This window comes from Bubalus kerabau, chromosome 3 (genome assembly GCF_029407905.1).
Source record: "Bubalus kerabau isolate K-KA32 ecotype Philippines breed swamp buffalo chromosome 3, PCC_UOA_SB_1v2, whole genome shotgun sequence".
Lineage (NCBI taxonomy): Eukaryota > Metazoa > Chordata > Mammalia > Artiodactyla > Bovidae > Bubalus > Bubalus kerabau.
The window spans coordinates 54689730-54703116 of NC_073626.1; the positions used below are offsets into that span (position 1 = coordinate 54689730).

Here is a 13387-nt window from a genome sequence, read left to right on the forward strand (position 1 = left end):
GCTTTTCATTTTTTTTAAATAATTTATGTCTGAAAGTGAAGTCTCTCAGTCGTGTCCGACTCTTTGTGACCCCGTGGACTGTAGCCCACCAGGCTCCTCCGTCCATGGGATTCTCCAGGCAAGAATACTGGAGTGGGTTGCCATTTCCTTCTCCAGGGGAGTCTTCCCGACCCAGGGATCGAACCCAGGTCTCCCGCATTGCAGGCAGACGCTTTAACCTCTGAGCCACCAGGGAAGCCCAATTTATGTCTATTGATACTCTATTTGATGATGAGTTGTCATCATAGCTTTACTTCTTTAAGCATGATTTCCTTTAGTTATTTGAACATATTTTAAATAACTGGTTTGAAGTTTTTGTTATATCTAAAATCTGGACGCTCTCACGGGCAGTTTTGTTGCTTGCATTCCCCCCTTTAAATGATATTTGTAATATAGTGCATGTCTTCTTGTTTGTTTGGTGCATCTTATAATTTTTTTCAGTTAAAAGTTATTTTTTTATTATTACCAATCAGGTAATAATCATTGTTTCAATAGTTCTTTTCCAGAACATTTATAGTTAGTGCAACAAAGACAAATACTACTAAAGCACTGATACAGTGGATTTTTACTGCTTGCTGTTTCATGCGTAACAAAAGGGAATATATACATTATATTTTGTTTATCAATTTATCTATTCATCCATTGATAGACATGTGTATTCTAATGGCTTTTTGGCTATTGTGAATAATGCTACTAAGAACATAAGTGTGCATGTACTTGTTCAAATTCGTGCTTTCAGTTTTTATGGATATATACCCAGAAGGGGGATTGCTGGATCATATGCTAAGTCTATATTTAACTTTCTGAGGAACTGCCATTCTGTTATCCACAGCAAGTGCACCATTTTCCATTCTCACCAGCAATCAGCAAGGGTTTCTTTCAGTTTCTCTGTATCTTTACCAACACTTGCTGTTTTCTGGATTTTTGTTTGTTTGTTTTGATAGTAGCCTTTCTAATGGGTGCAGGTGGTATCTCATCATTGTTACAATTTGCATTTCCCTAATGATTAGTGATTTTGAGCATCTCTATATGTGCTTATTGGCTATTTGTATATCTTCTCTGGAGAAACATCTATTCCAATCTTTTCCCCAGTTTTGAAATGGATTTTGTTGTTGTTACCTCATGATATTTTTGTTGATACTGATACAATATTTTTGTTGATTTTAAGTAATATGTGGTAGCAAACTCTAGATGCATATTCTCCTACCTCCACCTCCAAACTGTTGTTTGTTTATTTGTTTAGTGACTTAGAGTACCTTGATAAAGTATATTTATCCATTTATCATTCCCCTGCAATGTGAAGTCTCTGATGTCACTCCTCAGAGGGGATAGCCTTGGATATGTGCACCTTTACCCTGGGATGACAGTGGTCATCCAACTGGCAACTGGCAATCTTCGATCTTCTCTTACCCTGATTTCTTTGTTGTCTGCCTCATTGGGTACTACACCCAGATCTACTAATTGCTGGCTAGTTGCTCTACTGTTTTTGACAATGCTGCAGTGCATAAATTGCTTTACAACCTTATCCTGTTAAATTCAGGCAGATTTACTTGTTGAGAACAGTTAGTGGGTGGGGGTAGTAGCCTCTGATCTTCTCTTCTTGCCTCTCCAGATGTAGGATCTTCACCCTATATTTATCTTCATGCTTGGGACAGGATGATCAGGACCTGCCATGCCTAGGGTAGAGTCTCTACCCTAAAAGTAGGGATTGAGTGAAGGAAGTGAGCCTCCAACCCTTGGATGGATTAACCAGATATTTAATCTCTTCAACTTGAAGTTGGAAGGGATTGGAAGTGCTGAAGGCCTGCTCTTCTGGTGACTGAGAGCTGAGAGGGGAAGGAGCCCTGTCTTTTGGTCACACCAGCCTGGAGTGGAGCATCTGTCCAGCTGAGCTGCAGTAGGGAGAGAAGTGGGTCTTGGCTCATGTGCTAAAGACTCACTGTTCTTACTGAAATTTTGTTGATTTTCTTGAAAAAATGTTTCTTCATTTGCTGTGTCCTCTTGGGACAATTTCCAGAGACTTTATTTTTACTGCTTTATTTACCAGTTATGGTTGTTTTGCTAGGGAACTATCCATGAGGCGCCTCATACACTGTATTTGACAGTGGGCTTTATGACTTTTCATTTTTAAATAAGCAGCATGTATGTTTTTAGGTACAGGGACATTTCCTTTCTTATAAAAATATTTATTTATTTAGGCTGTGCTGAGTCTTAGTTGTAGCCCGCGGGGTCTTCAGTCTCTTTTGGGGCATGCAGGGTCTTTAGCTGTGGCATGTGAACTCTTGGTTGTGTCATGTGGTGTTTTTTTGTTTCTGTTTTTGACTGTGCCTCATGGCACGTGGGATCTTAGTTCTCCGACCAGATTGAACCTGGGCCTCCTGCATTGGGAAGGTGGAGTCTTTAGCCACTGGACCACCAGGAGAGACCCTAAATTTGTTGTTGTTGTTGTTGTTATTTTTAATTTTATATATGTATGTGTGTGAGCTTCCCTGATGGCTCAGCAGGTAAAGAATCTGCCTGCAGTGCAGGAATTACAGGAAATGCAGGTTCAATACCTGAGTTGGGGAGGTCCCCTGGAGGAGGGCATGGTAACTCACTCCAGCATTTTTGCCTGGAGGATCCCATGGACAGAGGAGCCTGGCGGGCTGCAGTCCATGGGGTCACAAAGCAGCAGACTCGACTGAAGCACCTGAGCATGCATGCATGTACGTATGTATGTCACCTGACGAACTGGTAGTCTTCCTTTAATGAGGTAAATGCAGATGAATGACTGCTTTTTAAATTGTACTTTTATTGAAGTATAGTTGATGTACAATGTTAGTTACACATGTACAACAGTGATTCACAAAAAAAAATTTTTTAAGTGGGTGCATAGTATTCTTTTAAAAAAACATCAAAATAAAATTGATGTATAACATTTTATCAGTTTTAGTTGTACTGTGTAATTATTTGATATATGTATATATTGTGAAATGATCACCACAATAACTAACTAGACTTAGTTAACATTTATCACCACACATGGTAACAGTTTTCCTCTGTGATAAGACTCTTTAAGATCTACTCTTAGCAACATTCAGATCAGATCAGATCAGATCAGTCGCTCAGTCGTGTCTGACTCTTTGCGACCCCATGAATCGCAGCACGCCAGGCCTCCCTGTCCATCACCAACTCCCGGAGTTCACTCAGACTCACCTCCATCGAGTCAGTGATGCCATCCAGCCATCTCATCCTCTGTCGTCCCCTTCTCCTCCTGCCCCCAATCCCTCCCAGCATCAGAGTCTTTTCCAATGAGTCAACTCTTCGCATGAGGTGGCCAAAGTACTGGAGGTTCAGCTTTAGCATCATTACTTCCAAAGAAATCCCAGGGCTGATCTCCTTCAGAATGGACTGGTTGGATCTCCTTGCAGTCCAAGGGACTCTCAAGAGTCTTCTCCAACACCACAGTTCAAAAGCATCAATTCTTCAGCATTCAGCCTTCTTCACAGTCTAACTCTCACATCCATACATGACCACAGGAAAAACCATAGCCTTGATTAGACAAACCTTTGTTGGGAAAGTAATGTCTCTGCTTTTCAATATGCTATCTAGGTTGGTCATAACTTTCCTTCCAAGGAGTAAGAAAAATATAGTATTATCAACTATAGTCACCATGCTATACAATGTGTCCCTAGGACTTATTTATTTTATGGCTGGAATTTTGTACCATTTGACCCCCTTCACCCATTTCTCCCACCCCTTGCCTATGGCCACCACCAATCTTTTTGTATATATGAGTTTGGTTTTGTTAAAATTTTTTAAAATCCTAATGTAGTTGATTTATAATATTATATTTCAAGTATTCAGCAAAGTGGTTCAGTTTTATATATATATTATATTTTTCAGATTATTTTACATTATATTACATAATAAGATTATTATATATACTTATAAGTACATAAGGTTATTACAAGATACTGAATATTATTCTCTGTTACACAGTAAATTCTTATTTATCTGTTTTATATATAGTACTGTCTGTCTGTTAATCCCATACTCCTTGTTTATCTGCCCCTCCCTTTCCTCTTTGGTAACCATCAGTTTGTTTTCTATGTCTATGCATCTGTTTCTGTTTTGTTTATAGATTCATTTGTATTATTTTTAGATTCCACATATAAGTGATATATAAGATAATTGTTTATGTTTCTCTATCTGACTTACTTCACTTAGTATGATAATCTCTAGGCCCTTGTGTTGCTGCAAATGGCAATATTTCATTCTTTTCAATGGCTGAGTAATATTCCAGACACAAACACATGTATTCCCATACACTGCACATCTTTATCCGTTCATCTGTTGGTGGGTTCTTAGGTTGCTTTCATGTCTTGGCTATTGTAAATAGTGCCGCTGTGAACATTGGGGTGAATGTATCTTTTCAGATTAGAGTTTACATCTTTCCCAGTATATAACAAAGAATAGGATTGCTGGATCATATGATAGCTCTATTTTTAGTTGTTTAAGGAATTGCCATACTGTTTTCCATAGTGGCTGTACCAATTTACATTCCCACCAACAGTGTAGGAGAGTTCTCTTTTTTCCACATCCTTTTTAGCGTTTATTGTTTATAGACTTTTTGATGACAACCATTCTGACTGGTTTGAGGCCATACTTCATTGTGGTTTTGACTTGAATTTTTCTAATAATTAGTGATGTTGAGCATCTTTTCATGTGCATGTTAGCCATCTGTATGTCTTCTTTGGAGAATTGTCTGTTTAGATTTTCTGCCCATTTTTTCATTAGGTTGTTTTTGATATTGAGTTGTATAAGCTGTATATTTTGGATATCAGTCTTTTTTTGGTTGTATCATTTGCAAATATTTTCTCCCATTCCATAGGTTGTCTTTTTGTTTTGTTGATGGTTTCCTTTGCTGTGAAAAAGTTTTTAAGTTGGATTCAGTACAGTTTGTTTATTTCTTTTACCTTGGGAGCCTGAGCCAAGAAACTATTTTTACGATTTATATCAGAGAATGTTTTGTCTGTGTTCTCTTTCAGGAGTTTTATGGTGTCATGCCTTATATTTAGGTCTTTAAGGCTTTTTTTTTTTTTTTTTTGTCATGCCACACAGCATGTGGGATCCTATTTCTCTGACCAGGGATTGAACCCACACTGCCTGTGTTGAAAGCACAGTCTTAACCACTGGACCACCAGGGAAATCTCTTTAAGCCATTCTGAGTTTATTTTTTGTATATGATGTGAGGGAGTGTTTTACTTTGATTGATTTATGTGAGGCTGTCCAGCTTTCCAAGCACAATTTGCTGAAGAGAATGTCTTTTTTCATGGTATATTCTTGCCTCTTTAGTTGAAGGTTGATTGACCCTGAGTCTGTAGGTTTATGTCTGGACTCTGTGTCCTCTTTCATCGATCTGTCTGTGTTTGTGCCAGTACCACACTGTCCTAGTTACTGCAGCTTTGCAGTATTGTCTGGGGTCTAGGAGGATTGTGCCTACAGCTTAGTTTTTTTTCTTCAGGATTGCTTTGACAATTCTGTCTTTTTCTCTTTCTTTCTTTAAGATTTCACATGTAAGTAAGGACAGGCTCTAAAATAGCCACAGCACTTTCGAGAAATTCAACCAGGATTCTGTATTGATAGTTGATAGTTGTTCTGCAGTGTTCACTGCAGGGCATTCTTAGGCTCAGCTATATTTTCAGACATGTAGGACACCATGGGTCACATTCACATCGGGCACATTCAGAAGGACATGGGACAGGAGCCAGTGTCAGGCCCTCTGTTTTGGAGCCTGATAGCAGAGGCAGAGCTATAGGGTGCTCTTTAAGGGTGCAGTTTAAGGGCTTAGAGGTAGAACTGCAGCAGGCGGTGCTCAACTACCCATCCTTACGAGCCTCATGCCCCCCAGTATAAAGTTGTAGATGCAGAACTCCCAGACCCTCAAAGAGCTGTGCCTGTTCCCAGAGGTATTGCGCTAAGGGGGAGCTTAAGTGATAATCTCCTGAAGGTGTGCATGCACCTCCAGTTAGGTGCCACTTGCCCGTCAGGGGTCATTTTCATCCTATTAGCCCTCAAAAAGTGGACCATAAGTCACATTCTCATGTAGTAAGTGAAGAGGTTTTGTTACTCTGCTATCTACAGCAGTCCAGCTGGTTTTGCCAGTTACCCCACACTGTCCTCTATTGCAGCCTTTTTTCCATCTAACATCATGTGTTGTGTTTAGTCACATCTCTTTTAATTTCCTGTCATCTGCAACAGTTGTCTTTCATGACATTGCCGATTTCAAAGAGTCCAGGCCAGCTGATATATGGACCATTTCACAATTTCCTTGTGATCAGATCAGGTGATGCACTCTGGTAGGAGCTCTGAAGACATAATGTTGTACCCTTCTTGGTACACCCACAGGAGGACACAGTGTGGCTAGTCCTGCTGCTGATTGTGTTAAACTTGACTTTGACCATTAGGTTAAGGTGATGTTCATCAGAGTCTTGCATGCTGTGTGCGCAGGTTGCTTCAGTCATGTCTGACTCTTAGGAGCCTACGGACTGTAGCCTGTCAGGCTCCTCTGTCCATGGGATTCTCCAGGCAAGAATGCTGGAGTGGGTTGCCATTCCCTTCTCCAGGGGATCTTCCCGACCCAGGGATCAAACCCACATCTCTTATGTCTCCTGCATTGGCAAGCAAGTTCTTTACCACTGGTGCCACCTGGGAAGCCCAAAGATAACTTTATCTCTTGTGATTATAAAACTGGTGGAGGTGATCCATGGAGACTATGTGACAATCCTATCCTTCAACAAGCTTTCATTCACCAATTTATTATCCATCGATGGTTCTTGCCTGAATAAGTTTTTACTGTGATGTTGCCAAATGGTGCTATTTGAACTAGACCATTCCTTCTACTTTATCATTACTTATTGATCTCATTTTTTAAAGGTACTTTTTAAATACCTGGAGCTCTGCTTCTCAGTGAAACAGGTTGGCTTCCTATGTTCATTATACCAAATTACTGAAAATTAAAACATCTGAATAGAATTAGGTATTTTAATTGGAACTGAAAAAAGCCTCTTGGACTAGGAGCATTTTGACATACCTGAAGAAGGACAGAAGGAGGGCTGGATGTGACAAGGGCCTGGACAGCTGCTCCCATCTCTGCCTGCCCTGGCATGCGTGGGAACATAGGAGGGTAATCTCAGGAAGTAAAAGAGAAACACTGTATACAGTGTCAGTCACTGAGTGAGTGTAAGGGTCTGTTTCAGCCATTTTCACATGGTTTCAAAAAGAGCCATGTCACAAAGCTTCTACATTATGAACATTTGTAACCTGTTTAAGTAGCAAGTCATTAAACCCTATGCTAGTAAAATTATCATATACATGGGTTTCTGTCAATGCATGAGAGAATTGTACTTTGAAGATCAAATCTCATTTGAAATCAACATATAAAATGTTACTCCAAAGAATATTTGTCTCTAGGTGACATGTTGAGCCAAAAAACCCTACAGTTTATAAAGATTTTGTTCGGATTGACTTCCTCTTTTCAGTATGTAGCTTGTAAGCCTCTCGCTTCATACCTTCCTGACACATTTATCTCACTCTTTACAGGTACCTCCTACTTAACAGACATTGTATGGTGGGCAGGAACAATTGCAAGTAAGTACTCTTTTTGGTGAAAAGCTTGGTCTTTTGTAAGATCAGTCATTTGTCCGGCAGGGCTGGGTGGAGGTTGTGGGTTGAGCTTAGCTTGTTCTTTGGAATGAGGACCAAGAGGGTGGGGAGCAATGGAGGGAAAGGGTAGGGGTTCCTGCTGCCTGAAATTAGCCCTGAATTTTATCCAGGTCAGATTGCCCTGGGTCTGAAGAAATTAAAGCACCTCTTGCTTCCTCATCTGTGGTTTGTCTGTGGGCATCTGGTGAATTGCTCAGTGTCATTGGTTTACAAAGGAGAGTTTCTTCACTCAGCCTTAACAGAGGTCATGTGTTATAAAGTTAGACTTCAGAACATTAAATATGTAAGGAAAAATTTTGTTAGATATTTCAGATGTATCTTGAGGTCTATTTGTCACACGTTGTATTTAGGCAATAAATTTTCTGGCAGATGTTGCTTTATTGAAGAGCTCACGTTTGAGCTTTATCTTGATGCAGCCTCAGACACAGTCCTGTGCAGGCAATAGTGTTTCCACCGGACGTGCCAGCAGTATGTCACTGGAATGTATCCCAGGCCACTTGAAGGGCCATGGAAGCTCTATATGATCTGTCTTAAAACAGGGATATGTTAAGAAGAAAGTGGAAATACACTTTTATTGCATCCACTGTCAATCACTGTTGGTTAAGTTGGGAATTTTCATAGCAAGTTGAAGCTACTCCCTTGACTAATTGGGCCAGTGATAGATACTTCTGGGCCTGCTGTCCTCTGCCCTCAGGACTCTTAAACATGCAAACAGTGTCCCATATAGCCTTCCTCATGTGGAATGGAAAAGAAGCCCTTTCAGGGCACAGTCTTGCAAAATTCAACTCTGTGATGTTGCTCAAAGAGAGTTTTGTAATTGCAGTGATATCCTTGTGATTCTCTTGACAGTGGCTGTTGGCCAGATTGGAAACTTCCTGGCTTACACAGCGGTCCCCACGGTCCTGGTGACTCCTCTTGGTGCCCTTGGAGTGCCATTTGGGTGAGAACTGGGATTCTGTGTTTTGGTTTTTAATGTGTAGTTTAGGTATAAGAAAAGTTTTCATTTTAAATGTTTTTGTTAAAATAATAAAAGTAAAGGTAACTGAAGTTAGGTCTTTAGTATTGCACTTCTGGGCTTAATTTTATCCCTTCAGATTTAGTTATGTGAATTATTAACCTTCTCTTAGACATTGGTTTAGTATATTTCAAATTCTCACTTATTCATGACTACAAACATGATGCTATTACTCTCCTGGTCTTCTCTGGAGGACTTCCTAGAGATTGGAATCATCCAGCTCCTTGGCAAGTGATTCTGAGAAATCAGTAAGCAAAACTGTCAGTTGGTGTTTTCTTTGTTTTATTGGTGTTTTATTTGCCATCTCCTACTGGATGCTAGGCAGTCCCCTGCCTCAGGAAGTTACGGAGGTTGGGACAAATGACACCTGGGCTCCAGTGGGTATGAAAAGGATTTGTTACTCACAATAGTCAATAGAAAATGTATCATTCAAGGCAAATGGCTCTGGTTTGATCTGGAGTAGAACAGGAACAATTCAGGGCTTTGAGTTTTTATTACAGTTAGGAGGTAAGCCAGGTAGAGAGTCCCATGCTCAGGCTAGGGTTTGCATGCTTTGAAAGTTTAGTGCCAAGGGACTGAGTATGCTGGGGCCTAACATTGTAAGCTCTTCTTTTTATGAGGTTGTCCAGATATGGGACAAAAGGGAAAAGAGAGGATTGGGAACATGAAAGCTACCAGCCACCACAAATGGGGTCTTTCTCTTTTGAAAATGATTTTGTGAGACAGTTATTAAATACATTACAGTATCCCCAACCCCCATGCCACAGACTGGTAGCAGTCCTTGGCCTGTTAGGAACCTGGCTGCATAGCACGAGGTATGCAGTGAGCAAGCAAGCGAAGCTTCATGTGCTGCACCCCATTGCTCCCCATAACTTGCATCACCACCTGCACCATCCTGCCTGTCACTCCCATTACTGCCTGAACCATCATTCCCCACCCCACCACCCACCCCCGTTCATTGAAAAATTGTCTTCCGTGAAACCGGTCCTTGGTGCTAAAAAGGTTGAGGACTGCTATATTAACACATATCCTTTAGTGAACCTATTTATATTATTTTACCTTTGAAGAAATTGTTAATAAACAGAGATAAAATAGAAGTGAAATAGAATCCAAGTTTCTAACTCATTGATGTATTGGTATGCTGCTATGTTCCAGACAGAGCTACAAATACTTGTAGAGAAATGTATCTGTGATAGATGTAGTTAATTTAAAGTCACTTAGGCTTTAAGGTTCTATAGCTTAAAAAATAAAAAAGCATTTTCCAACATGTCAACCTTTGAAAATGCATTTGTAGTGTATTTTTCTAATGCAAACATATTCTTAGTATTATGTGTGGTTTAATGTCGCTTTTCATTTTGGATGACCCTGAAAAGCTTGGATTACATGAGTGGTGCCATCATTGGGGAATCGCTGCTTCAGCCTTTCAGAGCCCAGCCTCTCTCTCTGTTTCCTGAAAAATGATCAGGCAAATAAACAACCCAGCTATGTGATCTTTTCATATTTAAGGTGCATATATTAAAATGCCTTGCTTCATTAATTTCCAAAGAACTATTCTTATGGACTTTGATAATTAGGTCTCCTAACCAGAAATGTTCATTACTCTGAGTCTTCAGGAGATGTTTCCCAAAGAAGTGTGTGAAATGGCATTCTGAATTGAAAGAGTGCTTTCAAATCAGGATCCCAATAAAAGATTTTTTTAAAAATAAGAAAACTAAAGCTAATTTGGAAAAACCAAATATAACAATATATAGGTATGTATGTATATATATTTTAAAAACAGTTCTATTTTTGTTAATGGAACGAGGTTGCTAGAATTATATAGAAATAGAGATGAGAAGAATGTGTCACTGGGAAAAAAGATGTCTGTCATCCGTGAAATAGAATAGAGAGCCCCCAAAGAGGTCCACTTTTCCCTGCAGTGGTTTAATGTATGATAAAGTAATCATCTCAGCATCAGTTCGGTTCAGTTCAGTCGCTCAGTCGTGTCCGACTCTTTGCGACCCCATGAATCACAGCAAGCCAGGCCTCCCTGTCCATCACCAACTCCTGGAGATCATTCAAACTCACGTCCATCAAGTCGGTGATGCCATCCAGCCATCATATCCTCTGTTGTCCCCTTCTCCTCCTGCCCCCAATCCCTCCCAGCATCAGAGTCTTTTCCAATGAGTCAGCTCTTCACATGAGGTCGCCAAAGTACTGGAGTTTCAGCTTTAGCATCATTCCTTCCAAAGAAATCCCAGGGATGATCTCCTTCAGAATGGACTGGTTGGATCTCCTTGCAGTCATGGGACTCTCAAGAGTCTTCTCCAACACCACAGTTCAAAAGCATCAATTCTTTGGCGCTCAGCTTTCTTCACAGTCCAACTCTCACATCCATACATGACCACAGGAAAAACCATAGCCTTGACTAGACAGACCTTTGTTGGCAAAGTAATGTCTCTGCTTTTGAATATGCTATCTAGGTTGGTCATAACTTTCCTTCCAAGAAGTAAGCGTCTTTTAATTTCATGGCTGCAGTCACCATCTGCAGTGATTTTGGAGCCCAAAAAAATAAAGTGTGACACTGTTTCCACTGTTTCCCCATCTATTTCCCATGAAGTGATGGGACCGGATGCCATGATCTTCGTTTTCTGAATCAATGTTGAGCTTTAAGACAACTTTTCCCCTCTCCTCTTTCACTTTCATCAAGAGGCTTTTTAGTTCCTCTTCACTTTCTGCCATAAAGGTGGTGTCATCTGCATATCTGAGGTTATTGATATTTCTCCCGGCAATCTTGATTCCAGCTTGTGCTTCTTCCAGCCCAGCATTTCTCATGATGTACTCTGCATAGAAGTTAAATAAGCAGGGTGACAATATACAGCTTTGACGTACTCCTTTTCCTATTTGGAACCAGTCTGTTGTTCCATGTCCAGTTCTAACTGTTGCTTCCTGACCTGCATATAGGTTTCTCAAGAAGCAGGTCAGGTGGTCTGGTATTCCCATCGCTTTCAGAATTTTCCACAGTTTATTGTGATTCACACAGTCAAAGGCTTTGGCATAGTCAATAAAGCAGAAATAAATGTTTTTCTGGAACTCTCTTGCTTTTTCGATGATCCACCGGATGCTGGCAATTTGATCTCTGGTTCCTCTGCCTTTTCTAAAACAGCATAGTACTTTTTAAAAGGCTTTTAAAAATGCTTTATTTGGAATTAATTTCTGAATTATAGGAAAATACAAGGTTAAGAACAATAATCAAAACAATATTCATATTCTGTTACCCAGACACACTGATTACTAAATTCTATCCCACTTTCTCCATCATTTGCTTTCTCTATATTAGCATTTTTCAGCCTTGCTATTATAGACCTAGGGGCCAGGTAATTCTTTGCTTTAAGGGTCCAGTCTGTGCTTTGTAGGGTGTTTAGCAGCATTCCTGGCTTCCACCCACCAGATACTGGTAGCTCCTCTTCCCCAAAATGTCTTTGGACATAAGCAAATGTCAACTTGTGGGGCAAATCACCCCTGTTTGAGAAACACTGTTCTATTATGAATGTGACGTTTGTTTTGATTTTTTGATTTTGTTTTTGATCCTTATGAGATCAGTTATGTTTGTCATGATCTTTTACCCTTAAACACTTTGACTTGTGTTTTCTGAGACTAAAAACATCTTCTTCATCAGTTCAGTCAGTCAGTTCAGTCGCTCAGTCGTGTCCGACTCTTTGTGACCCCATGAATCGCAGTACGCCAGGCCTCTCTGTCCATCACCAACTCCCGAAGTTCACTCAGACTCATGTCCATGGAGTCAGTGATGCCATCCAGCCATCTCATCCTCTGTCGTCCCCTTTTCCTCCTGCCCCCAATCCCTCCCAGCATCAGAGTCTTTTCCAATGAGTCAGCTCTTCGCATGAGGTGGCCAAAGTACTGGAGTTTCAGCTTTAGCATCATTCCTTCCAAAGAACACCCAGGGCTGATCTCCTTTAGAATGGACTGGTTGGATCTCCTTGCAGTCCAAGGGACTCTCAAGAGTCTTCTCCAACACCACAGTTCAAAAGCATCAATTCTTCGGTGCTCAGCTTTCTTCACAGTCCAACTCTCACATCCATACATGACCACAGGAAAAACCATAGCCTTGACTAGACGGACCTTTGTTGGCAAAGTAATGTCTCTGCTTTTGAATATGCTATCTAGGTTGGTCATAACTTTCCTTCCAAGGAGTAAGCATCTTTTAATTTCATGGCTGCAGTCACCATCTGCCGTGATTTTGGAGCCCAGAAAAATAAAGTCTGACACTTTTTCCCCGTCTATTTCCCATGAAGTGGTGGGACCAGATGCCAAGATCTTTGTTTTCTTAATGTTGAGCTTTAAGCCAACCTTTTCAGTCTCCTCTTTCACTTTCATCAAGAGGCTTTTTAGTTCCTCTTCACTTTCTGCCATAAGGGTGGTGTCATCTGCATATCTGAGGTTATTGATATTTCTCCCGGCAGTCTTGATTCCAGCTTGTGCTTCTTCCAGCCCAGCATTTCTCATGATGTACTCTGCATATAAGTTAATGGTATAATCATCAATTTTGGTAGGTTTCACTTTATTTAATGTTAAATGTATCTTTCTGATCTGCCCTCCCCATTCCAATTTTGTTCATTAAGCCAT

The 13387-nt window shown here is 40.4% G+C and overlaps 1 protein-coding gene across 1 annotated transcript in view; it reads left to right on the forward strand.

Moving 5' to 3' along the window:
- The window catches only part of NIPA1 (NIPA magnesium transporter 1), a 50066-nt gene that overhangs the window by 14242 nt on the left and 22437 nt on the right, over positions 1–13387 (forward strand). Inside the window, exons 2-3 of the mRNA XM_055571829.1 lie at positions 7624–7671; positions 8596–8686. Coding sequence (XP_055427804.1) covers positions 7624–7671; positions 8596–8686 — 139 coding nt within the window. The remainder of the gene's footprint in view (positions 1–7623; positions 7672–8595; positions 8687–13387) is intronic.